Source organism: Apaloderma vittatum, unplaced genomic scaffold, assembly GCF_000703405.1.
Source record: "Apaloderma vittatum isolate BGI_N311 unplaced genomic scaffold, ASM70340v1 scaffold18354, whole genome shotgun sequence".
Lineage (NCBI taxonomy): Eukaryota > Metazoa > Chordata > Aves > Trogoniformes > Trogonidae > Apaloderma > Apaloderma vittatum.
In genome coordinates this window covers 1-27890 of record NW_009712325.1, presented here as the reverse complement: position 1 = coordinate 27890, position 27890 = coordinate 1, and the positions used below count along the sequence as shown (strand labels likewise).

The 27890-nt window shown below is 36.0% G+C and overlaps 1 protein-coding gene across 1 annotated transcript; it reads left to right on the top strand.

The window, feature by feature from the left end:
* Positions 1 to 2655: 2655 nt before the first annotated feature.
* DNTT (DNA nucleotidylexotransferase) lies at positions 2656 to 27425 on the top strand (the record flags this gene model as incomplete). Its single annotated transcript, XM_009867953.1, has 6 exons — positions 2656 to 2858; positions 6213 to 6387; positions 12490 to 12615; positions 23278 to 23448; positions 24650 to 24721; positions 27302 to 27425. Coding segments are annotated over exons 1-6 (871 nt in total), but the record flags the coding sequence as incomplete, so codon positions are not given.
* Between the last annotated feature and the right edge of the window lie 465 nt (positions 27426 to 27890).

Here is a 27890-nt window from a genome sequence, read left to right as displayed (position 1 = left end):
TGCTTGGCATGCTGCTCTTGGCACAGACATCACAAGTGATGAACGACCTTTCTTTAAATGCTCATCAACATTTGTGTACATCTCGTTCTTAATCCATGTCTTTGATAGTGCACAAAACTGATCCACAGCAAGAACATCAGAACATGGAAATTTGTTCTGGATTTCCCTCTAGGGATGTGAACTACTCTGAAATCCAGGAGACTGCACTGAGATGGAAAAACTTCTGAAAGTTTTGCTGGTTTTGGGCCACTAATCATGTGTGGTGGAGAGTAAGGCATTATGTGTGGTGTGGTGACTCAGATAAGAGGATATTTTGCCTTTGCCATGAGAGACATGCTTTTTTCCACTATATTTGCTCTCTCCCTAATGCATATTCTATTTCCTGTGTTACTGTCAAAAATATTATAATGTAATGTTGTAGGAGAGTAGATTATTCACTCATCTGGGATATGGAAATCCTGTTAATTTTAGAAGGTATGTTTAATAAAATGGCATCATTGGCAGAGACCTTTTCAAGATATTATACTGTGTTTGCTAGATAGAGAAGAATCTCTTTGCATGAGGTTCAAAGCCAGAAATTGATTTCCAAAGGAGCCGGGTGCCCAGGTTGCTCTGATATTTTGAAAATCCCACTAGGCCTCTGTTTGCAGCTTTTTGGCATCTAAATACCCTCAAAAATCTGGCTCAAGAGTTATTACAGTAACATGAAGGAATAATAACTTATGTTTTTCATGCCAGAAGGATTTTACTGGCACTGAGCATCTTGATGTTACACTAGGGGAAATTATATTTACATGTTTGAGAGCACTGAATTAATTATAACATAAAATAAGGCTTTGTTTAACATATGTAAAGAATCTGTTCTCAAATACATTATTCCTTGTAGAGCTTGAGATGAAGTGTTTTACCAAGCCTAGAAAGGCTGTAAACAGGGAGATGGCCAGTGTTCAGTGGCTCATCAGTAGTCTAGAAAACAGACTTGCAGCAACAAAACCAGATTTCTCTGGCATTTCTTAATGCCAAACTCATCACTATTATTTTTTTTTTCTTGCTGCTATGCTTTTGCTTAATCCTCAGTCTGCTAGTCTACTTTCCAGTTGTTATGAAAATATCTTGTATAATTTCAAGATAACCTTGAAATTATTTATATTTCAATGTTATGAATCAGAAAGAGGAACAGATATTTTGGCTTCTGGGTTATCCTTAGGCAAGGGAATAAATGAATGGAGTCTCGTCTGTGTACTGAACTAGGTATATATTTTCTTCTTGGCCTCAGGAAGACCCTAGAGCTGAAAGCTCTTTATTATTTTTTGATGGTTAGTTTCTATTCTGATTAAAACTGTTTCTTTATATCTATAATAATATAGTTGAAAAAGCAAGAGCTATAGGGCTGGGAAAATGTCAGTAGGTTTTTTATTATCTCATTTTAAACTCATGACCATAATTGCAGGAAACAGATTTTGACTCATTTTTCTGTAACTCAGGTTGTATATCCATCTGCAATAAAATGACTGAAAATAAAATTGATAGATCTGACTTAGGCAGGATTTTTTCACCTTGCTTCCTCTCCTGAACACGAGCAATGAGAATTGCAAGATGAAATATTTCTGACACATTCTGAAGGACTGGTAAAAATCCAAACTCTCTACTACACTAAAAATAAAAATACAACTTGACATGAAAACTGGGATATTTACCATTGGGGTAGATTTGTGCTGAAATAGATGCACATGCTGTAAACGTTGTTTGCACTCGCTTTTCTCTGATGGAAATGGATAGCTAACGTAACAAATTTTAGCATAGTTCTCTGACCAAAACACCATCTTGTAGGAGAGGACAGTACTAGCCTCCATAATCTCCTCTGTGGTTGTTTGTATATCACTGGATGCTTAAAAGCAGGAAGGTAGTTCCTTTTTCCCTTCTGTACCTGCCACAGATAGCAGTACATTCCTAGGCACATAGTGGAAAGCAATGTTGGCAATGAATGCCAAAAGTATGTTTAAACACATCTCTAATGCTTTCTCTTTGTCTTTCATTTCATTAGTATCGAAACAAAGGATTTCTTTTACTGTAAATTTAATTTCAAAAGCTTATTTTTTGTTTGCTCTTTTAAAAACACCATATCCCTTTTAAATCAAATTAATTACACAGAAGTAGCAAATGTATAGGCTATTCTACAACATATTTGCATACTTTTTAGTTGTATTCTAAGACATTATTCCTAGATAACAGTAGAAGAAAACATTTTTTTTTAATAAATTGAAAATCCACGTACCCTGTAACTGGGAAAAGTGAAATTTAGAAAACATTTGAAAGTAGAAATTGATGGAATTGGGCCATTAAACCAGCTGAAGACCTGGCTGGTATTTTCAGATAATTTTGCTATGACCAATATTATTTGGATAAAGTTGTTATAGGTGATGGCTGTTTTAAGGAATGAAAGCATATTTGCACCCGTCTGAAGTAGTTCTGTGCAAGAAGTCCCAGCTGGTAGAAAGTAAGTGATGTCTCTGCTTGTGTAGCACCTGTTTTTGATTTCAGAGGGGAAACAGAAGAAAATTACTTCAATGGGTGGTGACATTATATACAGCTGCTGCCTGGCAGAAAGTGTGTTGCCTCCTTTTTGCCAGAGTCAAAACACCTCTGCCTTGTGTCATGGATAAGATTAGAGCTCCAGCAGTATCCTCCCAGAGGAAGAAACAGAAAATGATGCATTCCCCAAAACTACCCTGCAGTTATGAAATCAAGTTCAATAAGTTTGTAATTTTTATTATGCAGAGGAAGATGGGGATGACCAGAAGGACATTTTTGATGGAGCTGGCAAGAAGAAAAGGTTTCAGAGTAGAAAGTGAGCTAAGGTAGGAAAATGTTTATTTGTGTAGAAATAAGATGTAACAGTGCTGCTTCAAGCATTTATTTTAATAAATATAGTCATAAAAGTGACTGTTGCTTAAACTTTTGACAATATATTTAGTGGATATACTTGGCTCTTCCCATTACAAAGATGGCTCAGGATTCAGTGGGTGTTTCTAAAGTGCGGTTCATTTCTGTTATCTACTGGGCAGAGAAGATAAACATAAGCAAAATTTCTAATTTTTTACCTCTAAAATTTGTAGTTCTAATCTATCTTAAGTCTGTCAGTTTTAACGTGTCTGCATTTTTCAGTGTACTGCTTCTCACTTGGAAAATAGAATATTCGAAGTGTGTACTTGAAAATGTTTTTCACAGATTATATTTCTGTGCATTTGTGTAGTCTCACTGGAATAAATGAATTACATCTTTAGCTGATCTAAGTCAGACATTGTTTATTTCCCCCTTGAAGTCACATTAAGATTAGTCTAAACTTAATGGCCAATTCCTGAAATGAAAAAAGTTACATATACAGGAAACATGATGTCTTGAGGGGGGGTATTTCTCTAGAACACCTCTAGTATTGTAATATTTAGTCTTCCTGTGAGTAATACACTCATATGAGTCTCAAAGTTACTGGCTTACCCTTTGGTACAACCTGAAAGAGCACTGTAGGAAAAAACCTTGGAATAAAATACCGTGGATGTAGCGATTCAGGGTGAAAATATACTCCAGCTGCAGATTTCTCTGGTGGCGTTTCAGTAAACCAACTCATTTTGAAGGAAACCTTCCTCCAAACAGTCTTTTCATGAGTACTAGTTATATCATGCAGTTTTCTGAAAGATGCATCATTATATAGGTTCTCTGAAAAGCTGGAAGAAAACCAAATATTCATCATTTTCTGTATCTGTATGCAGATAGTGCGCAACTGGGTCCTCCCTATAAGAGCTCATTTCCACAGATTTTTCAGTCTTTTCAATCCCATCAGTTTTGAAAGCATGAGGAAGAAGGGAGGATGAAGTAATTTGTAAAGAAAAATTCAAGTAGGTATTGAACAGAAGTAGGTAATTAGCGTCTGATACAAAACTAATTGAATCTCAGGGTACAAAAATTAACTGAGCCCCTCTGAATCCTACATTAACAATCATTGAGGATTGAGTAGAGGATTTTTCTGGGTTGGTTTAACACAAAGGTATTAGTTGACAATACTTCAGTTGTATGAAAGGCAAGTGTTATGTTTAAGTTCACCTTAGCTGCTACTGGATAAACCAAACTATTTAGCTGTTGATATTTGTTTTTGAAAATGTCAGAGGAAATGCTAAACTTGTTACTTTTCGTGCAAGTGAAAACCACAGCTGTACAGGTACCAGAGGAAACTGGTGTACAGCAGCTCAACTGCTGCTCTGAGCGTAGTGATGGCAAAGTTCCCAGATATGCAGCTTGGTACAAATACATTACATATGAATATTTTATATAAAGTGAAATAAACCACAGGAAGCAGAAGTTCTATGTCTCTAACTGTTTTGGTTTGCTTTTTTTTTGTGTGTGTGGTTTTTTTTTTTTACACAAGATGTGACAGTTTAATTAAAGTAGGGCCTAGCAGGATCAGATGGTAATAAACCCAACAGTATTTCATGGAGATTCATCTAACCTAGATTTGCAGTCTTCTAGATGGAAATAAATTGGGATTTTTTTTTGATGGACTCTGCTCTACAAGTTACAAAATCTGGAGAGCAAAATATTGTACTATACCATGACAGTTTTCATATTTCTGATGTATAGTACATTCAATACATTTCTTATGTTTCCAAAATGTAATGAGTTGGAGAGTTATGCAATGTTTTCTATGGGGTGAACAGTATTTGTCATGCTATTTTAATGAAATTAGTGGTGATGAGTATGAATCAGGGTCACAGGGCTAGGCCAAGGGGTTTTGTTGATCTCCTAGACAGAAGTTTGCTTCAAAAGATTTTGCAATCTCCTTTAAGTTAGACCATATTATTTTTTAAAGTCCATACTAACTAGCTATCCTACCAGTGGTGTCCTATCTGCTTGGACAGGTTGATGGCTTAACTTTTCCAGGTGTTACAGAAAGGCAGCAGAGCAATCTGCCAGATCTGTTTGAAATTTGTTATATATGCACAAGTCTGTTACCAGCACTGGCTAGCAGGAGGTTACGGAGGCTTGCAAGTGGAGGTGGCTGCCATCAGGATGATTTATGTTCCAAACCTAGGCTTATTTCTGTTAAAGCTAAGTCAAATAATGACCCTATCTGTGCCTATCCCTCAAGAAGTTTAGGAATCTGGTGACTGGTATCAGTTGATTCTGGCATGTATTTCAGAGACATAGAGGTCTTACATATTTTATGAAAGTACATGCCAAAATCAACTCATTTTCCTCCATTATCTGTTGCCTTTGTAGGTGAAGGGGGAACACCAGGAATCACTCAAAAATTTCCTACCAAATTAGAAGTTTTCTAAACTTGCTGAGGAACATCAGCGGGGCAAGTAGAAATTTACAAATCGTCCTAAGCATGTATGTAATTTTTTGTTGAAATGTAGCTTTGTCCCTCTCCTCATTTTCATATGGAAGGTGTGGAACTGTGTCTTTTTAATCATGAACTATCATGGGGTTCTTTCCAGTGGTATTCTAGTACATCAGCCCAAATTTAGTGTAATAACACTTGTGCTACTGTATTTTTGAGGAATGTACACTATATGAGCTTTTGAACGATAACTCAATCTGTAAGTTTTATATTCACTAAGCTATCAGTTTTGTGAGAGACTGATCTCTTAGTAGCAAGAAAGATGAAGTACATAATTCATAAGATTAAGTCATGAACATTTGACAATGTAAAGAGCTTAATGTAAGTACAGAAAAGCTAAGTTTACAGAAAGATATTACTAGCTGTAAAGCTTTAAAGAATTATTGTTATCTGACTTTTAAATATGGTAAAACTTTCATTCATTTATCAGGAATATTGAGAAGGGGCTGTCAGGTATCGTAAAGCAGCTTTTTCATTATGGTACTGCTTGTGCAAGCCAAATATTTTCAGAGTTGCAAAAAAATGTGTAATAAGATAGTGTCCTATGGATGGCAAATGATCCTGAAAAAAAGAAAATGCTGCACTTGCAGGAGCTGTCAGGCTTAAGTCTTTCCTCAAAGCGAATTCAGTGACTGGAATAGATAAACTGTGATATGAAAATGCAAGTACTTACCACATCCTAATATACAAATAAACTACAGTTCTCAGGAAGTGCATGGCAAGTAAATATGGAGGTAGCAGCTCTGTGCCTGTATGTGTCTGGGTTCAGAAAGAAAAAAATAAAAAGGAAAATTTCCTTTTGTGTACTTCTTGACAGTGATTCTGTCACTCATGTTGTGGCTGAGAACAACTCTTACCTAGAGGTGCTGGACTGGCTGAGAGCACAGGCTGTGGGTGACACCTCCAGATTTGAACTACTGGATATCTCATGGTTCACAGCCTGCATGGAAGCGGGAAGACCAGTTGATACAGAAATGAAATATCGTCTCATGGTAAGACAGGTCCTTCAGTGCTAATACAGTGAAATTCAAAATGAATGTGTGTGATTATTATTTTTTTAAATTAAAACCGTATGTAATTGTGTTAGTTGTAAATTAAAAGATTACATAACTTTTTTTTTTCCTTTAAGTTAACATGTGTAATTCAAACAGTTTTAACATATCAAAGATACCTTCCATACCTTGTATATTGACATCTGGTAATACCAAGTTACTATGCTGTCACATGTTATGAACTGGCAATGCACATCATTCCTGTAACAAAACAGGGGTGATATTAAAGGGGAAATATCCATCAGTAAAGGACTTGCTGCTGTTGTGGTACTTGTGGTATTTCTAGAAATACCGCAACATCATGGTAAATGTCCCACTGAGAGCAGTGAGTTTTAATGGGCTCCTGATGGATTACTTTGCCTCCTCCAAACAGCAAAGGTTTTAATATTTTTATATTGTTTTGAAGTGATCATCTAACTGCTGGGCCCTTGAAGGGCCTGTGAAACGAAGGCTACTGCAGTCTGTGGACATGCATTTACAAACTTGGCACCATCAAGCAAAACTGTGCTAAGAAAAAAAGGTTTTATTATATTGTGTTGTCTCCCAATGGGAGCTCTAAGTCAGAAGATACTGTGAATGGCAGGCTGATTGTCTGGTGAATGGCGTTTGACCTTAAAACAGTGGATGATGACATAATTTCTTCTGATCTTTACCTGACAAAATTATGTACTAGTTTCTAAACTGGACCATGATATGGAACACTGGTGTTCAGTACACCCAGTACAGACTGTAAATGGTGCGGCTGTGGCAGAGATGCCTGGACATGCTGTGCACAGCGCGACAACAGGACGTTCTGGGGGATGGGCCATGAAACAGACCCTGCGCTGCAGCAGGATGAACCTGCTCCCTCGTTCTGCATGCACCCAAGCATCACTGTGATGGGTTTAACGTGCACTGGTGGAGAAATTAATTTGTGCATCAGGAGAACTGCAAGTCTAATTGGACACTCTCTGGCATAAAAGTGAAAGATTCCTGGTGATTCCTGAGGATCTGGATTAGTCTTCATGTGAACTGGGACCCCACTGTAAAACAGTAACTGGGAAAACCGTAAACACTGAGACTATGGCAGGATCCGCAGCGTGTACCTGCCTGTGAGGCAGAGGATGCCTGAGTATTTAACAGCAATATTGCACTGTTCTTCATCCTGATGTTTATAAAGGATGATTTGTAAATATTACCATTCCCCAAGAAAAAAATATAGATCCTGATTAATTTTTTTGGCCTTATTTCATTGCCAGGAACTCTTTTCCAGGATTTTACATATGAGAATTACTGTTTAATAAGACTTTGAGGGGGAAAAGAGTGGATACACCAGATGGAGCTGTGGCTCTCAAACTCAGTATAATTCCATGACAGAATATGTGTCTATATTTGCAATCTTTCCAAAGAAGTATTTTTGCAGTGTATTTATAAGTTTTTCAGTGAATCTGCTGGAGGGAGAATAGACCAAAGAAATTAATGCAAAACAGAAAAAAAAACCTGAAAACCTCGTAGCTACTGCATTATATAATCTCACAGGCAAGCAGGTCTTAAAAATATGAATACTAGGAATGCAAAGAAGTTCTCTAAACAAGAAGTAAATTCAAAATGTGAGCAAAATCCTGTAAGCTTTGCTCAGAGTTTCATGTCAGGATTATAAGTAAACAAAATTACCCTTTATGTACATTCTTAATTTCAGCAGTACATGAAGGCTTATAGATTCAGATATCTCAGGAAGATTAGATTTTTCTTTTCAAAGCAAGAAATGCCTTTGTCTTTCTCCAAAATGTCTCCCAATGATGCTGAAGCTAAGTTTTTGTTGTTGTTGTTTTAAATCAATGAGAAGGCCACTGCAAGCTGAACTTACTTTAGTTTTTCTTTCATATATAAAAGTCCTTTTGGAATACTTCTGGAACAGAAACTTCTGAAAAAAGGTAGCAGCACTGTTAGGAGATCATTATCATACTTTGAGACTGGCTCTGCAAGTAAGAGCTGCTATTTTTATTGGAACGCAAAGATTTCATGCTAATAAATGTAGAGTGCAATAAGTAAGCCAGTGACAGCTGTACCATTAACTTTAAAGCTTATAGTTAAGACCAGTCTTAATTATATAGAGGCTCTAAAGTAATAAACATTTTTGTAAAGCAAACAAGGAAGGAAGAGAAATGATTCTAGAAGTTCAGCAAATTTTAAAATTATTTTATTGTTCTAGTGTCACCACAATTATTTTTTTTTTCTGCCTTGAGAAATGAGGAAGGATTCGAGCAAAGGTTAATTTTCTTTTTAAGTGCTAGACTGAACTCATACGTAATATAATTTAATTGGAGTTTCACTGAAGACAAATTTGGTTCATTATGTCAGTCTTGTAAAATGTGAAATGAAAGTGAATTAACAAACCTTGAAATCAGTCTACATCATGAAGGTTTTGAGGTAGAAGGAATGGATTGCACTGGGGGAATTTTTTCGGGTGAAATCTTGTCTGATGTAGATTAGTGTTAAAATTCCCATTAATAACAATAGCAGTAAGATTTCATTTCAGATCTTACAGTAGCCTATTTGAAAGATTGTTCTTAATTCAGGACATTTGTTTTAATGCATTACTAAAAGAAATATCCTTCTCCATGCAAGATAAGCGGAATAAAGCCAGAGTTACAGATCGTTAGCTAACATATTATTTACAGTTGTCACTAAAATACATCTTTCTGTGGTTGCGAATGATCCAAGATGCTCTGACATTAGTGATTTATAGAGTACGGAAGGTTGGGTGACCAGATCTAAGCCTGAATTCTTACTGAATCATTCATTAACAGCTGACTTTTCTAGTTAATCGCCATCCTTTAATTTAATAGGTTATGGAAATGTGGTAGTCAAACATTCACTTTAAAGGAAAAACAGAATGTTTCTCTGGTGAAGGAATACCTTTGTTCTGAGACATCTTTTCCACCAGAGGCAGGGGGGGATTCTGAATAATAATAGGATGTGGACATAAGTCCATGTCCTATGCAAGGGCGTCCCCATATGCTCGAAAGTAATGCTGTTTCCTAGGTAATGAAGAGGAAAGAACCAGAGGGGAAGCTTCCAGAGGGATAAACAGAAAGGAAGAGAACCATCAGTAGGCTGACATTCTCAGCAGCCTTAGGAACTGTGCTGCAACTGTGTCTCGTCTGCTTTTTCCTCAGTGAGAACCCAAAAGTTGTTTTTTTAGTTACTTAGTTATTTTTTTAGAAAGGAAGGGAGATTTATTTCCTTGAACAAAGGATTTCCACCCACATTAAGAAAAGGAAATACCACATCTTCTGATCCCTTGCCTTATCCTGTGACAGGCAGTTCATATTTAACATTTTCTGGAACGTCTCACTCTGTCTCATGAAAGAGAGAGGCTCTAACTAATAGAAGAAATCCTTCACACTGACAGTCAGTTTCTCAGAGAATAAAATGAAACTTATAAACTGTCTGCCTTCTCTTCATAAGATGCTGGATATCAGCAGACTTTATTATTTGCTCAATGCTGTCTGGACTTCACAAAGCTGCTGGCTGTTGAGTAATGTGGCCTAACACAGTCTCCAGCATCTGCGCACCTTATTCACTGCTCCTCCGTTTTCTCTCTTATTCTCTTATGCCATTATACTTTTTTGTGTATTAAAAAAAATAGTTTGACAAAGAGCAAAGTAGCCCCCTACAAATTACTTCTGAAACTAAGCCTCTCCGCTCTCTATAAACTGATGCTAGTGGTACAGGCTTATTTTCCTGCTTATGCCATGTGGAAAATGTCACTGTGAAGGAGTGACAGTGATATTCACTGTTACTGCAGCTCTGACTAGCTCTAGCAGTTAGGTAGCCTATGAATTTGCATAGTTTTCAGTGGCTGCCCCTGTGCTGTGTACTGTGATTTCATTTTAATTTAGTGGAGTTATCTGCAAGAAAAGGAGTTTTAATGCTTACATTTTTGTCATATCCATGGTTATTTCTTTCTAGTACTACTAATTATTCTGAGGCAGTGTGAGTTTCCAGGATTGCTTGTTCTGTGCTGTAATTGCTACTGGATGAAACTTGATTTTTCCTGTAATCTGTACAAATGATTTTATCCCATCTGTTTTTCCCAACAAAAAGCAGTATCAATCCTGTTCTTATTTTCTGCTGATGATAGAGGATTGTCTCTGTAGTTCTCATGCAGGCATCATAGTATTCCCTAAAAACCAGACTATGGTAAATACTGTTTGCTAGATATTTTTGCTACTGACTTCTAGCCTAAGTTTCTTCTGTTGTTATGCATAATGAAGTTCTGTTATTTAAAACATAACTATTACCAATTAAGAAAAACGCTCAGATACCTTTGCTAAGGCAGGAACAGGTTGTTTATGCACCTATCACCATGTTAATCACATAGAGTTTCTGCCTGAATTTTGCTCTTATCCACAATGGAAGGTAATGTTACAAGTAGGGCACTTGCTATTTGTGTGTCTATGTTGTAATGAAGATTGCAGTTTGTTATATATTCTATTTGGTAATGTTCTGTTTCTTCTCAGTCTTTGCAGCTGGCACCGTCATTTCAAGCAGTAGAGTAGCTGTAATCAATCACAGTTTATATAATTTAAAATCAATTTCAAAGTATAATTCATGAATGTGTACAAAAGGGGATGAGTTGTGTTGCTGATCCTGGCTGAAACCCATTTTTGTTATTCCCAAGAGTGGTCTTACACATAAAATAGCTTCCTTCCTTTCAGTTTATACTATGAAAACTGCCATATAATTCACTTCTCTGTCAGCTGTGCAAGTAAATGCCTTTTGTATATGTGCCCGAGTACTACTATTTAACTACCCTGTATCAAATATAAAGGCAATTTAGCAGGAAATTATATGTGGGGTGTGTGTGCCAGGTTTGCCTGGCACAGATGCTAGCTTTATGTCTTCATATCTTTGGATACAGGGGAGAAAGGGTGCATCGTTTCATTATTGGGCTGAAAATTTTTTTCGTATTTCTTTGTTGTTTTTTTTTTCTGTTGAAACATTTCCCTGCGGCTTTTGGGTGGTGCGATGCATTTTTGACAGATCTGCCAAATGTTTTCAGACAAAATACAAAAAATACACAGAAATGCTGAGAACACTTTGGGTATTGCCAAAGTATTCAGATTTGGGCACTTTTCCTGGAAGTCCACTGACTTTTTTGTTGATCTTCCTCAATTTTTCATGGAGCAAAATTAGGCGAAAAGCATGCACATAGCCTGGTGCATGGGAAACTCCCACTTAAGGTTTGGGACCTGGCTCCTTTTCCTTATTCCAATGAACACCTGAAAACAATGTCTGAATTGGATCAGCGTGTATGTAGAGGGCTGAAGGAGAAAACCACGTTGTAAAGGTGAACGGGGGCTGTTGGATGGAAGGATGGAGATGACTTTTCTATGGCTGTTAATAAATGTTTCCATTGCTTTACAATGATCCCAGAATAGAACATTTAATGAGTTTAAACAAAAAAAAAGTTTTATTTCATATTACCTGGAAGAGGAGGGAAAAGTTTATTATAACGTCACATAAACATTTTTCCTCCAGTACTGAATATAGCCACAGATTGAAAAAGTCAGGATATTTTGAACATCTCTTTCTTCCCTCACTGCCCTTGGTCTAACATCTCTCACATCGAATCATCTAGTTTTTTCTGGGGAAACTGTTCTTTCAGGCTTATCCACTCTTAAAGCTTTGTAGATTTTCAGTCTTACTGCAATAATAAGAATAGCAGTAGTGAGGCTTGCCATGTAGAGAGGCTTTTTTTCTTCCCCTCTCTTATTTCTTTTCCCCCTTCTTTTCTTTTTCGGATAGTGCCATTGAAGACTCCCTGCAAGAATTTACTGTGGAAAATGAAAAATACCAATAATCACCAGACAAACTAGTACTGTCAGTGCAGTCAGTGGAAAATTAAATATTTTACCTAGGAAGATAGTAGAGGCATATTCTTTTTCTCTTTTTGTTTTAAAGTACATGTTTTGGGCCCATGAAATGTATTTTTTGTATTTTAAGCTATTTGACAGGTATGTCACCCATCCTTTCCCCCTTTTATCTTCTTATTAGGAACCAGATCAGTCTCCTCCTTTGAATACATCTGAATCAGAAGAGCCATCATTTATTGCAAGCAAGGTATCTCAGTATTCGTGTCAAAGGAAGACAACTTTAAATAACTACAACAAGAAATTCACGGTAATACTTATTCTATCCATGAAATAAAAACTAGAATAAATAAAATAATACAGTACTTTTATCAATATTTTCTATGGCAGCCTCAGCAAATTCATGAGTTAACCAGGCAGCACAGTGAAAACAGTTTTAAAAAGTTATAAATCTGCCATACTTAAATTAAAATTGAGTGCAAGCTTAATTGCATCCTATAAGTATTGCTGAAAACTTAACACATTGGATCATTAAATACACTAATAACTTGTAAACATATGAATTTTTAAAACAAATGATAGAATAATGTTCTGAAAAATGTCTTTTAGACTTTCATCACAGTTTCATTTTACATGTTGGAAGTAATGATAAGCAAAAGTTTGGTTTAGTTCAGTTCACAATTGCAATGAAAAAACCCCAACCCTACATTGTCTCCTTAAGTAGAAATCTTAGAGACTGTCATATACCCTATTTAATGCTCGTAACATTACACTGTTCAGTGGGTGTGAAGAGCCTGAGTCATCCGGTCTAAATTCCTCTGAAGTTATTGTGCCCAATGGCTTCTTTTGGCTGGTTCTAGATCCTTAGTGACAACTAGTGAACAGGGAACATTTGACACCTCTGATGTAGTATAGTCTGAATAAATCTGCTACAGTTACATTCATATATTTCAACTCTAACATGAAACACCTCCTCATCTTCCTAAATTTTTCTTATTTATTTTATTATTATTTATAATTTTGATGCTTTTACTTTTTGTGTGTGTCTATAAATATACACAAATCTTACAAGTAAATATTGTTTGTAAGTTCTATATAAAAAGAACAAGTACCAGTAATTTAAGAATGGAAAACATTTACAAGGCAAATAATAAAACCTTTGGGAATTCAGAACTACAGATAAACCTAAAAGCAACTCTGAAATGTCTTGATCTGAGAATGCACAGTTAAAAATTAAACAACCTAAATTTTGCCCTGTAGTGATGCTTTGAAATAATCATCAGCTATAGCAATTATATAATAGTGCTTATGGTACTCAAGTAGATTAAACTGTTTGCTTATTTAAAAATTCGTACCTTTTTGAACAACCTAATACTAGTTGAGTTTTGGCCCTACTTTGAGCCTGAGGTTGATCTAAAGACCTCTCCTGAGGTCCCTCCCAAACCCAGTGATTCCAATATTCCCCAAACTGCTTCTTTTGAAATGGCTACCATGCCCCGTCTCCTGCTAGGAAAACAAGCCTGTGAATGTTACCATTTAACCTCTGGAAAGCAGTCATTCTTTTTTACTCTTTAGAAATATCAAATACATGTTATTGTAAGGGAAAATAGACCAAATATAGTATGACCCAACAATTCGGTAACATACCAGCCTTCTTGGAGAAACAGAAAGTACCTACCTCAGTTCTACGCTTTCTGAAAACAGTGGAGTGTGGGAGTCTAGCTCTTTGTTGAATTTTCTGTAGTAGGACATTTTGTCAGTCATTCTGAAGGTAGAAAAAGTAGAAGTAATTGTGATGGATAATGGTAAAGTACAATGGCTACTCCTAGAAGGCACAAAGCTGTTCATTATTAATCATAAGATTTTGAACAAAAGAAGGTCTGGAATAAGGTAGTTCTCTTTAATGATACCTTTTAAAATTATTTTTAGTTTTTGAAACATCTAATACCTTTATTCATTTTTCACTTTTCCATTTTCAAAGACTGAGAACTATAACTCCAGTGAATATATAGTTTGTCTTCTAGCTGTTGAATTCCTGAATTGAGTCAAAGATTCAGTTCAAACGAAAACTATGACAGCAGCAACATACTCATTGAGTGGTTTCTACTATACCTGTTTTTCACAGAGAGGCAGTCCCTAAACTACTTCCAGGTTTCTTAATGTCAGAGTACAACTTGCATTTAATAAATAAATTTAGCTGACCCTATTAGAATCAGGGCAGTTTGACTGAAGCACTGAGACTCCATTCTGTTATCCTACACATCAAACATTTCTGAGTATCAGCAGAAATTAGGTGTTGTAGCAAAAAAGGTGATGGGTTTTCATCCTCCTACTTTGAGGGTAACTGTTCTGAGATCATGCTGTGTTTTACTTCTGGAGGTGGTACTGGACAAGCTGATAATGTGAATGATTCTGTCTAGCATCTGCATCGACAGTTGTGTTGTGTGCTGTTGTCTGGATGCCAGGTGCCCACCAAACCTCTCTATTACCCTTCTCCTTGGCTGAATAATTGGGGCAGGGAAAAAATAAGGCAGAAAAAGCCTTGTGACTTAAGATAAAGGCAATTTAACTTAAGCAAAAGAAAACAAAATATTTATTCTTTACTTCCCATCAGTAGGTGATGTCCACTGACTTCCCAGGAAGCAAGGCTTCAGTATGCATAGCAGTTGCTCTGGAAGACAAATATCATAATGAATGCCCATCCTTTTCCTCCTTTTTCTTAACTTTTATTGTTGAGCAAATGTCACATGGTATGAAATATCCCTTTGGTCAGTTTGGGTCAGCTGTCCTGGCTATATCCCCTCCCAAGATCTTGCCCACCCCAGCCTACTGGTGAGGGGGAACAGTGCTGATGCTGTGAGCACTGCTCAGCAGTAGCCAAACATCGGTGTGTTACCAACACCTTTCCAGCTACCACTACAAAGCACAGCACTATGAGAGCTGCTAGGAGGAAAGTTGACTCCACCTCAACTATATCCAATGCATAATATAGCTCCTGAGGGCTGTTGCTTCTTTTCCTCACAACCAAAGTTTGCAATGACAGCTGAAGGCTTGGGTGTCTATGGACTGCAAAATCTGGCCCATTCCCTGGAGGTCTGCCAGTTCGCCTGCCTCGTGTCACAGAGCCTTGTTTTCAGTTTTGCTGTTGCTTTGTCGGTCTTATATTAAACTTGTAATTCACGTTCTCAAATAAAAGTGTTCCAACAGATTTTTCAGTGCATGCACTTAGCAAATATACTGAAGCATTGGTATATTTCACTTGTGTGTGCTGTGGGCAGCCAACCATTAAATGACAGATTTTCCCTGGCTCGAAGCCATATATCCTGAAAATTAGGTCCAAACCATCTTGATTTATGTGTTGATGATAGTATTTTGTTATAACAACTTTATTATGTGAACCAGTGTTGTTCTGTTTTCTTACATAGTTTCTGTTTTCTGTGGTTACTTGAAAATATGGTTTTGAGAAAGAGTAGTCATTACGTTTCAAATATTTTAATTTCTTCAGAAGAACAGGAAAACAGTCAATAATAGTCATTGATGTGCCTACAATGAGGCTTTGAATATACCAATTCAGACACTTTTAGAGACTTGATTTCTGGAGAAATCAGTTTCAGTCTTGAGTCCTGATCTGTATATATTTGACCATGAAGGGCTATTTATTGAAAATAAATAGCAGAGATATTTGGTGAGAACTGATGAGGACAATGTGGTAGTTTAACACACTAGATGCAATTCTGCTGTAATAGCCAGAGAATAATTTACAGGAAGGTACACCAAACCAGTTTTGCATCATGGAAGAATCTGCAGAAGGGTTGGCAAATACTGCAGACATGAAGGTTTCATAAGTATGTTCAGTATGTGGAAAATCCTACCCAAATTATTTTTTTTATGAACTGTTGAGTAGTAGTAAGTTGTGTGAGGAATAGTCTAAGTATGTCAGACTGCATGCCAGGGAGGAGACAGTGGCATTGTGTGGCAGTTTATGGGGAAGAAATGCAACTGTTTCAGACTTGCGGGGCCTCCTGCAGTCTTTTGGTCATGGTGTGCCCACATACTGTGGCCTCATGGTATTCCTGATTTGGATGCTTCAGGAATGCACCTGAATGCATGGCCCTGACTCTACCAGTGAGCCAGAGCTGTTCAGCTAGGTAAAGAGGCAAAAATAAAGGTAAATCATTTCACCAGAGGCTGTACCTTAGCATGTTTCCTTTATGTTTGTCTTAAACATTAATGTAATTATGGAATATAGTATTACAATATTGTTCTCTGGCTTAGTTGTAAATAGCCAGCCATCCTCCCACTCTCCCACTGAAAATACACACTTGGGGGCTGCATTGTGTTTTCATATGGTAAAATAAATGGAGTCATTCTGCTGTGCCTGAGAGGGGTTCTTGGATTTGAATATTAATATCAGACTGCAATAAAATTCAGAAAGACATTCTTCTGTGAGGAAAATGCAATTTAATTCTTACAGAAGAAACTAATTAAGTCAGAGGCAAATGGTTCTCTGATTCTGAAGCTCATTGCTAATGCTACTGAATGTTACTCTGTTTTGGCTGTTATTCATGGTAATGAGAATGTGGATGTTTAGCATGGGAAAGATGCCTGGTTTCCTTTCCTCTCTGTTAGAGAAAAAAACATCCCCTTTTTATTTTCTCCCTTTTTTTTTAACCTACAGAAATATATCTGCTATGCCAGTGGCTCAAGCATTTATTATTATTCCATTTTAAAACAGAACTCATGAGAACCTCACCTTTATGCAGACAATCACTAAATGAATGCATACTCTTAATAACATGTACTGTCTTACTGACATAGCTTACTTCAGTAAAACTTCTCCAGACAGTACATCAAAGCCTGCAATTTTGTAAGTTTAAGTGTATACCAATGCAAAATGGACTGATTTTTTGGATTGAGGAGGAACTGTCTTCTGAGTTTTAAGATAAGTGGGAGGGTGCTCCCTAAAACACAGACAGAACATAAATACACCTGCACTTTTTGGCAACCCAAATTTATACACATATATTGAGTTTATGCTGCTTTCTTTGCCATACTAATACCTGTGATATACATTTAGCATTTTATGATTCTGATTACACTGTGTGTTTTTATCTAGAGCAGTGTTATGTGATTGACACTCTAACTGCACTTTTGTGCTATCAGCAAATATTTTCTTGCAATTGTCTTGTTTTCTTTCACATTATGGGAACTTTTCAAGAGTACCACTCTTTTCTATTGTAGCAAATGAACCTGTTATTATTGGTTAATATGAGGAGCAGCTAGAGCTAACAGATATTTATTTCTAATAACAGTGTGCATACAAGAACCATGAAATCATGCACATTGTGCTATTACTCCTGTTCTCTCATGTGTGATGAGCTGGATTCAGGAACTCAGGATCCAGATCAAAATCAGGAGACCGGACAAAGTCCTCTCTGGACACTGGCCATCGAAGAAAGAGGCCTAAACTCTTGTGATCACTCAATTTATACTGAATATGACATATATGGACTGGCATGCTCTTGTTGGTCATGTATCCTGTCTATTGCTCCCCAGAGGTGGAGCCTTTTACTTCCTTGTGACCCCTCTTACTACTCAGCACCCCCAGGGTGGCACACAAGAGACAGCAGTGGCCTTGGTTACTATAAGTATCAGGAAGAGCCTTTCTGCATCCCAGTCTCAGGCAGTAACTGTAAACATCAGGTGTTACTACTGCTAGTAGCACACACTGTCTGCAAAAACATGCTGCTAACTTCAGAAAGTGCAGCCTTTTAGAAGAGACTGAGCTGGAAAGTAAAAATCACTGAACAAAATTGGTTTCATTTAGCTCAAACCAGGACAAGGATTTGCACTGGGGAAAGTGAGAAGAAAATTATTTGAATGGATGGTTCTTTCTAAATCTATTTAAAATCACTTTGGTCAGTTTTGAATTGACACCAAACACTGTTAACGGTAAATGTGATGAGAACTAGGATCGACCCTTTGGATTTATGGCTTAATAAATAAATTTCAAGTAGAAAACTGTGTTTTAAGGGGGGAAAGAAATTTAACTCAAATTGCTGTTCTGAGTACAATAGAACATCAACCAGGTGTCAGGTAGGATTATCTTTTTGTTTGTTTTGTTTAGCACACTTTGTTATTCAGTTCTGTGTCAGATTAAGTTCACCTGTACATTGGTTATGTTGTTTATTTTTATTTGTGTATTTGCAGACTCGGGTAAGATAGAAGCCTTTTTTGTAAGTGATGCTGTTCAAACACACTATAAAAACAAGCCCTTCAGAATTCATAGCCTTAATAGACAGCAAGCGAAAGATAGCAAGGGAAACAATGGCATGGAGGTCTGAAGCCACTTTCCAAGCAGAGGAGTAGTGGGTGCGGGTGTGGGAATAAGACAAGTTCCCTGTCCGTGATGCCTGTACAAAATGAAGTAGATTTGAAATATGTTCTTGATAGTATAATATTGGTGATGTCTGTTCTCGCAGTCTTAAGCTAAGGTTGCTTAAGTCTGCCTTGTAAGTAGCAATGGAAGCGGTCTGACAATCTTGTTGAAACGAGCAGGATAGTATGAAGTATAGCATGGGGCCATGAGCTTCTTTTGACTTTCTCAATGTGAGTGGACTCACATACTTTACTATTAGTTTTGAAAGTTGTTTGGTTAGCTGTCCAGCAGGCATAAACCAGTATAGTGTTATTGATTATTATTTTTTTCCAAGAATCATTCTCAGTTATTAGTTGAGAATCTTGCTCTTTGTTTTGATTTATTCTTATGACTTTTAGCATTTGTAATGTATTTTAGTGTGCAATTTTACATGTACAAGATGCTTACTGGTAGCTTTATTTTGTTAATGATGTTTTATCTTATTAGATCTCAAATACTAGATATTGAATGTGTTGTGGTACATTCATCCTCTTCCTTATTTCTAACATAATTCAACTAAATCTTTGTGTACTTTTGTATCTGATTCACTGTGATCTTGAAGTCCATTTCATCCTCGCAATCTGAGTATTGATCTTATTGATAAAAAGATGGTGAGGTCCTTAATGTAAAAGATACAAAGGCTTAGAATAAATGAATGATCAGTAACTTTGCTTTCTGTATCCTAATAAGTAGATCTCACTAGAGATACAATAGATTGCAAGCTTTTTCCCTGCTCAGCTAATATAAGAATTTCCTGTGTTTTTTCCCTCTGGAATATTATTCAATATGGGCTATAATATTTGATAGACATCAACTTCACTTGAAGTTCAGTTGCTTTCTTTTTTTAAATCAGAAAGGTTTTATCAAAAAGAATGTCAACAGCAATTTTATGTAAAGAGACAGATCTGTAATTAATTGCAGCATATGCAGGCTATGTTTTGTACAGGGAATAATGAATATTCAGTACTATTTAATTGTTTATTTAAAACAGCTTAATGAGCTTTGCAAAGGCATGAAAACACTAAAAATGTGAACTAGAATGATAAAAATGCTTTGATTATATTTTCTCATTGACTATCAACTTCCGAGTAAAATGCAATATGTGATTGCCTTTTTCAATAGTGATGGTGACACAGCTTCTCTGAAACCTGCCCTCCCACTAGCAGAAAGGGGCTAATATGTCTCTAAACCAGCAGTGGCACTGGTATACGCAGTCACGTTTATGATGTTGGCTGATTATTTAGTGCAGAATACATCTATTTAAATGTGCATGTGAGAGACCACCTGTTGGGAATGAGAAAAAACATCCTTAGACTTTCTGTGCTTCTGAATCAAGAAGAAGATTGTACCAGACAATGTAATTACTAGACATTGCTGAGCAGGGGGTTAGGAGAACTATTGTCTTGCTATGTCTTTGTCTGCATAGACTATTTTAACAAGAATGTAGCAGCTATGTATATTTTTGGTTCTGTTGCCTGATTAATTCTGTGTTAACTGGGTAAGAAATTTCTTGTCAGACACTGCTTTCTTTGGTATTCATGTGCACAGATTGTAAAGAGAGAAAAAGAAAGAAAAAGAAATCATAATTTTGTGACTGTAAGCCTCACTTAAAGCAAGAATTAGCATCATTTATTGCATAGAAGGAAGGAGACTTTGAAGCTGATAAAGAATAAAAAGAACAAGAACTTGAGAGAACATCCCCAAAAAATCCACCTCTGACTCCTATCACCCCACTTGTAAAATATCTATTCCCCATTTGCTCTGCAGTACTATGTATGCTGTATTTGTTCTTCCATATGCAAACTGGAATGAATTCGTGCTGCTTGTGACCTCTAATTGGTCATTTACCTTTTTTCTGCATTAATTTTCTTTCTAAATGGGAAGTGTAATGTGCACCTGTCTTTAACCAAAAAGCATGTAATTAAATACAACATAATCTGTCAAGCAAAGAAATAATATTCAATGTGTAAAAAAAAAAAAGAATAGCAGTTGAATAAATCCAGGTAGTCACTGCAGGAGCTTTAAAGACAGCTGTAAGGAAGCAAAGGTTTTGTGTGCTATTTTTTTAACAGAATGATCATTGGGTTTTGGTGTTTTTGCTGGTTTTTTGTTTGGTTTTTTTTTCTCCTCAAAGGAGCATTCTCTCCACACCTCTTTGATTCCTTATACCCAAGGGCTAGCTGAATGTAAATACTGGTAATCGGGAAATTTCCAGATTAAGCATCTTCCAAGCAACTCTCTAACTCAAGAGGTCTTAATGAAATGTTATGAAAATGGAATTGCACAGCACTTACTAATCAGGGAAGCTGAGAAATAAATATGCACCTAAGAGGAGGATTTTTCCAGTGAGATGGACAACAGGTGACTGATCCTTACAGAGATCAAGGAGCAAGGTTTTATACTTGTGATATAGAACAAAGCAAATTCTCTGTAGCAAGCTCTAATTAATTACTTTATACTCTTTCAAATGTTAGCAAAAAAAAGAAAGCAAAGTGGTTTTGTTCAGCTAATGTCCTATTTCTTCTACAGAGATACTGTAAAAAAATTAATGTCTTTCATATTTTTGATTGAATAAGAGGAAAGTTTTGCAGATCCTGGGGACAGCAGAGACTACATTTTCTTGAAGATTTTGATTAAAACCCTCATTTTGCTTCAATGAGAACCTAATGTTTATAATCTGAACAACACATCAGATGGTCTGTTTTTCTAGAACTGACCAAACAATGAAATATAATATGTAAATATTCCACATTCATTGTGAAAGGTATGCTTAATTTTGTTCTGTTTTAATGATCTAAATGATTGTACCTCAAGTAAAATCTTTCTGTGGTTGTTTAAATCAGTCTGTATTCCTTCAATGCAGGGCGACAGATGCTGTTCTCAATTCCATGAATGTAATAAAGGGATGACTTCACTGGATTTGCTGTCACATCAGTTAGTGGGTTTGCAATTGACTCCAGTTCACCTGGGGATATTACAGATGTAGCATTTAGGATGTGAATTGCCTGCTGGTTTTCACTTGGCTTTATCTTCCAATATAAAGCACATTAATGCTAAAATAAAAATCCAAGCAAAATTTAAAACTACTTTTCTTTAAACTATATAATAATACATTTAATTATAAATAAAATGAAATCTGAGCCTAAATATGAACAGTGATCCCATAAACAGTGAAGGCAGGAAAAAGCTGTTTAATCTTATTCCTTCCTACTATCCACTGCAGACATCGTTCTACTAAGCCATTTGCTGTCAATATCTGTGTCACAGGGTGTTACTCATCCTTATTCCAAAACCATTTCTGAACAGACACTTGGGCTACCGCTCAGTGAAGTGATAATTGCAGGCAGATGCACACTGACAGCCACTTCTTTGTTATTTCTTAGCGCCTTGTGCTTCAAAGAAGAAACAGGAGTAAGCTGGCAAACAGGGAGAATATGCAGCAACCGGTGTTGTGGGACATATGTCCCTTTCAAGGCAGGGATTTGTTAACTAGCTGCTCTTTAGAGGCTGGCTGAAGTGTGAAAATGGGGTCCCTGGCAGGAGCACAGCAAAAGCCTCTTCTGGGAAATGGTACACACTTAAACATCTCTGAAGAAACCACTTAATTTTGCAATTTTGAAAATTGCTGTGGTTTTGTGGAAAGTTTCCTTAAGAACTCAGATTTCCAGGTGCCAGTCATCTTCAAGCCTTCGTAAGTTCTTATCATAGGTTATTTACAAATGCTTTTTGCAGCATTTGTTCTCTTCCAAAACATAGTGTTCCATATGGGCAGTCAAAAAGCTCTGCTTCTCTTCACCACTGGGCAAACTGTTTCTTGAACTTAATTTTTAAAAATTGCTCTTTATATATATATAAATACAAATAAAATATTTTTTTTCTAGGAAGGAGACAGACTCCAAAGTTGCATAAATGACATATGGATAGTTCTAAATAAAGAAAAATAAATAGTTGTACTGAGAATTTCTAGGTAGTTTTAGGTGCAATGTCAAATAAACCAAGCCATGGATACCTGCAGAATAACGAAGAAATATTTTTTTACTTTGCATAGGTTATACATCTGAAAAATGAGGAAAAAGTGTGTTTGTTTTTTAAAATTACTAAATAGAAGCATGACTGCAAGTTCAGAAACAAGCAGGTGGTTTCCAGTATTGCCACAGACTCCTATTTGGTTGTGTCTGAAAATGATGTCAGGTACTGACCCGCTGGATTACTTGTTTGTGTACAGTTCAAAAAATGATAGTGCTGTTTCACATTGATTTAATAGATCTGCACAGAATGTGAAAAGTCTGTCTCACAAAAGACTTTATTACAGATCAAAATCTTTTCCCATATTTGCCTCTAAAAGACAATTTTTATGATACCTGGAAAATTTCAAGTGGTTAGAAAACTATGCTGAATATTTTTTATGAACTCTATCTTTTCACCCTAGTGTAAAGAAATAATTATAGAATTAGCATACAAGGTAACCTTTCTAAGGAGTATATTGTATAGTTTAAGCTTTTATAGCTTTATAGTATAAGCTTTAAATTTTTTCTGCACTTCTCCCATCCGCAGGATGCCTTTGAGATAATGGCTGAAAATTATGAGTTCAAAGAAAATGAAATACTCTGCCTGGAATTTCTGAGAGCAGCTTCTGTGCTGAAATTTCTTCCCTTTCCAGTAACCAGAATGAAAGATATACAAGGGTTGCCCTGCATGGGAGACCGAGTCAGAGATGTCATTGAGGTAACATCTCGGAATTATCTACTGATTGATTCTTTCACACATCTGCTTTTAGAGGTCACAGAGTGGAGCATTGATATCTGCTTGTATTTACATAACCTTCTGTATTTCCTGTAATAACATTATGTTATCCTTGTTACTAAGAACACAATGATTTCTGGAAACCTTTTGTAGTAACATATGGTTCTGTCATGGAACCCCTGCCCTTAGGAATAAAGGTAAATAATAAACACAAATTAATAAGTAATGCAATATCATCTTCGTATGTAATTTTAAGAGGCTCATTCTGATCTGGATGTTTGTTCATGTGACTTCTGCCCTTGGCAACATCACTTTGTTTACCCGAATGCTTTCTTAGAAATACTATTTTAGTACTTTAATATTAAATCCTACCTTGCTATGAGTTATAGCAGGGCCTTTTATTTAGGTGATAGATGATCTTTACAGTCTTACTGGAGCTTTGAGTATTCCCTGCATTTTTCTTTCATTCTTAGCCTTTGCAGGACCCCACATTCCAGGTGCTGTTGTTGCAGCAGGCAGCTGATTGGGCGCTCCGCTGTCTGGAAAGGCCATTGCCGAGTGTCGTGCTTCACTCTGGCTCCTTGTTGGCCTCACTCCACTGGTTAAGAATGTAGCCTCTGCAGTGCTCTTTGAACCAGCTACGTGGGGACTGGGAATTCATTTATGATCCCACAGAAAATAGGATGGTTTGAGGCATTTATTGATGGGGATTTTTTGTTTGTTTGTTAGTTTTTATCAGGAAGACAGAAGGAACTGTATGCTCAAGAAAAAACGTATTTGTTCTGATAATGTTCTTACTCTCAAGAAAGTAAACTGAAAATAATGAAGTCTAATTTTTAGGACAACTCGTTGATAGCTTATGATAAATAACTGCTTTCTGGCTGTGAATTTATGAGCAAATAAGTACTGTGAAATATATTCCATGGTCCCAGTTTCTACTTCATCCTTGAGTAAATTTACGAGTAAAGAGGCACTGTGAAATTTATTCTGTGGTTCCAGTGTCTCGTTCATTCTTCAGTAATTTTCTGTCTCCAAAGGGTTGCAGAATTTGATCCTAATGGAATAAAATATTATGCACATGCTCTTCATGTTTTCACAGGTTGATAAGACTTTAATTATTTTACTAAATCTTACCACAGTCTTATTTTTTTGTTTTTAAAAAGCTATGTTTTCCCTTATTTAGGAGATTATTGAAGAAGGAGAGAGTTCTAGAGCTAAAGAAGTGTTAAATGATGAACGATACAAATCGTTTAAGGTAAATCTTTTGTGGTTTGTTGCTGTTGTTTAAAGTTGAATATATTTTATTCTGTTTAGCAGAGCTTAGACATAACTATCAGTTTTATTATGAAGGAACATCCAAGAAAGAAGGGTCTTGAATAAAGAGAAAGGGAGAGAGTGACACTATGATAGAGTGAGGAATAGTGGTGAAATCAGTTATCTTTCTCTAATGTGATGCATATACCATTGCTCTTAAGGTTGAACTAAACAGTGTCTTTTTCTGAAAACTAACATGGTGCATACCTTTTGCTCTAAGTTTAATCCAATGTTGGGTTTCATTTTCGTCAGTTAATTATCGTAACACTATACCATCTTATTCTGGCACTAAGAAAATGCCAGGTGAAGAAGATGACTCTGATCTATTTTAATTCTCTTTTATTTGAGGCAGAAGGAAGAGAACTGAAGATATTTCTTTGTTAGGAAGATTATAGGTTTGGAAACATGGTTGTGCTGCTTCATAATTAAAGGAATCTAAATCACATAAATATTGCAGTTCCCATTTCTTGAATTTTTAGTGACTTCACCACTGGTAAAATATATTCTGAGAAATATTTTTTTCAAATTTAGCTGTATTTTTAATCTCTAAAAATATCCTGTTTGTGCCTTCAGAAAAATTTAAATCAGAAAGTGAAAAAAATGGAACTATTTAATTATCTCCTGAATTGCTCACTTTTACTTCAGCTATTGAAAGGCTCTTCCATTGTCTCTGACCCGTGGTACAAGTGTGAAATGATGTTCAGTGATAGTTGTTGATACCAACTCCAGCAATACTCTAGGAGGTGTATATACACATGTATAGCAGTATTCAGGAACCTGACTTCCTTACTAATGGTAGTAAAGACTGAGGGACAGCCAATAAATCTTAGGTTTCACAGATTCTTCGAGAACAGAATAAAACCTATCAGGGGACAGAGTACCTCAAATATGCTTTATACCTTGTTTCACATGCCAAATTACAAACAACATACGTAGCTTTCTTGTTGGCTGAGCACAATCTCAATATTTTGGCTAAACTGGCTGTAGATGGTTTTTCCCAAAAAGAAAAAAAAAGAAAAAAAGTGGGTTTGTTTTTTTTAAAAAAATTGGACAGTGGCACAGAATCCATTTTCTTTACTTCTCTATCCCAATATTAATTAAGACTCTTGGAATCATTCTATACCCAGTCATAGACTCTTTTGAATATCTTTTAGCACTAGGAAAAACATTAAAATGTAACAATCTAAATATTAAAAAAAGATCACATTCTTTCATAAATACCCGTGATTCAAACAAAGAATAGGTAATTTCATCCATTATATACCAAGTGTAGGGTAATTCCTATTTAATATTATCCAAGACTTTAATTTTTCTCTGTCCTTTATCTTGTTTCCAATGAATTAATCTCTTTAGAAAAACCCAAAATAAATCTTGCATAGTTGGAATTCAGAGGTTGTAGATTCAATGAAAAACAGCAGTTATTCACATCTTACACAGCTACTCACTGAATTCTATGAAAGTACAAAGAAACTATTGAAAGCTTCAGTATTGACAAACTGAACATAAAAAGCGTGCTTTCGGGCAAGCATGAAAGTGTTCCCTCTTGCTTTCATGTCACTGTTCATCTGAGATATTGATCCACTGAATAATGCTTACAACTGTGACATTTTTGCTTTACATCCTTTCTTGGGGAATAAGTTAGTGTACAAAATTACTTTGGAATAAATGGGATATAACCATACCAAAGCTTCAGAGCCTGGTAGATTTGGGCATATTTTTTTCCAGTGGGCAAAATAGTGAAATCTGTGCTCCAAATAAGACGTATAGGAATTTAGCTTGGCTCATGTGAGGACTGAAGAATTGTAAGACTGTTTCATAATATGCAAACAAATAAACTCTACTGATTGTACTTGAAACTGAATCCTATTTCGGAAAACAAGATTGGGCATAACCTCCAAACATACATATTTTATAGAATGTAATGTAAGCATAGATCAGTTGTCTTTATATACTTACCATCTGTTTCCATGCGTCATTGAGACCCATTGCCCTCAGTGCAGAATTTCAAGAGCTGCAAGTTTCCCACAGACCCCATTTCTCATGAGTGCTGCAACACCAACATCATGTCCAACTGAGAACTGGTAGTGCATATATTACAAAATTGTCATGTCAATAAAATTGGAAAGATAGTGACATCAGTGTAAGGGAAGTGAGCTTCTTAACATAATTGTTTGCATTTCTATTTATAAATGCAGTAAAAATAAAGACTATTATCTTTATTTAAAATCTTAGTTGAAAGTGTGTGTTTAGATACATCACATAAAGATGCTGGGACTACTACTGTGTTATTGTTTAGATTTTACTGTATTGAGAACTCTATATAAAAGCGACAGTCTGTTCAATGTAACTATGCAAAGAAAGGAAGCTGAATTTGTATGTTGGTATTGCACTGTTATTAATCTTCAGTGTAAGATAAATTCTGCCCAGTATTTTCCCTGTGAAACCTCCTTGTTACCTACTTATTCTTAATTCACTTTTTTAGAAAACAACACTAAAATGCACATTCTTCTACTCACTGTAGCAATTTACTTCAGTCTTTGGAGTGGGAGTGAAGACATCTGAGAAGTGGTACAGAACGGGTTTACGAACTCTGGAAGAGGTAAAAGCTGACAAGACTCTGAAGCTATCAAAAATGCAGAAAGCAGGTAAGGTGAAAGTCTCATAAAAGCTTCTATCTTAGTGCTCTAAGAACTTGATAACAGAGTCAGAGGTGGAGGCAAAGCTCATGTGAGTATTAGATTAAGTTAAAATATTACTTGGACTAAGAGAGCTTCTAAATAAAAATAGTGTCATTCAAAGCATATGAATATGCTTTCTTTAATATATGTAAATTGCTTGCATGAATGCTCAGTGAAATCTGCTATTATACACATAAAAAATTACATTAGGAAATCCCGGAACTACTTTTCAGAGGAGACATGTCTCTTTCAAGGCAGTCCTATTTTAGTGATATATCAAGATTTGTAATGTAAAGTATTTGTAAAATTTAGAAACATTCAGGTTCTCAGTAAGTGGAGCAATTATCCTGGTGCTATGTTGGTACAAATTGTAACTGCCTTTATAATTTATAACAAATTATAATGTCAAAAATAATTATATATAAAAATATA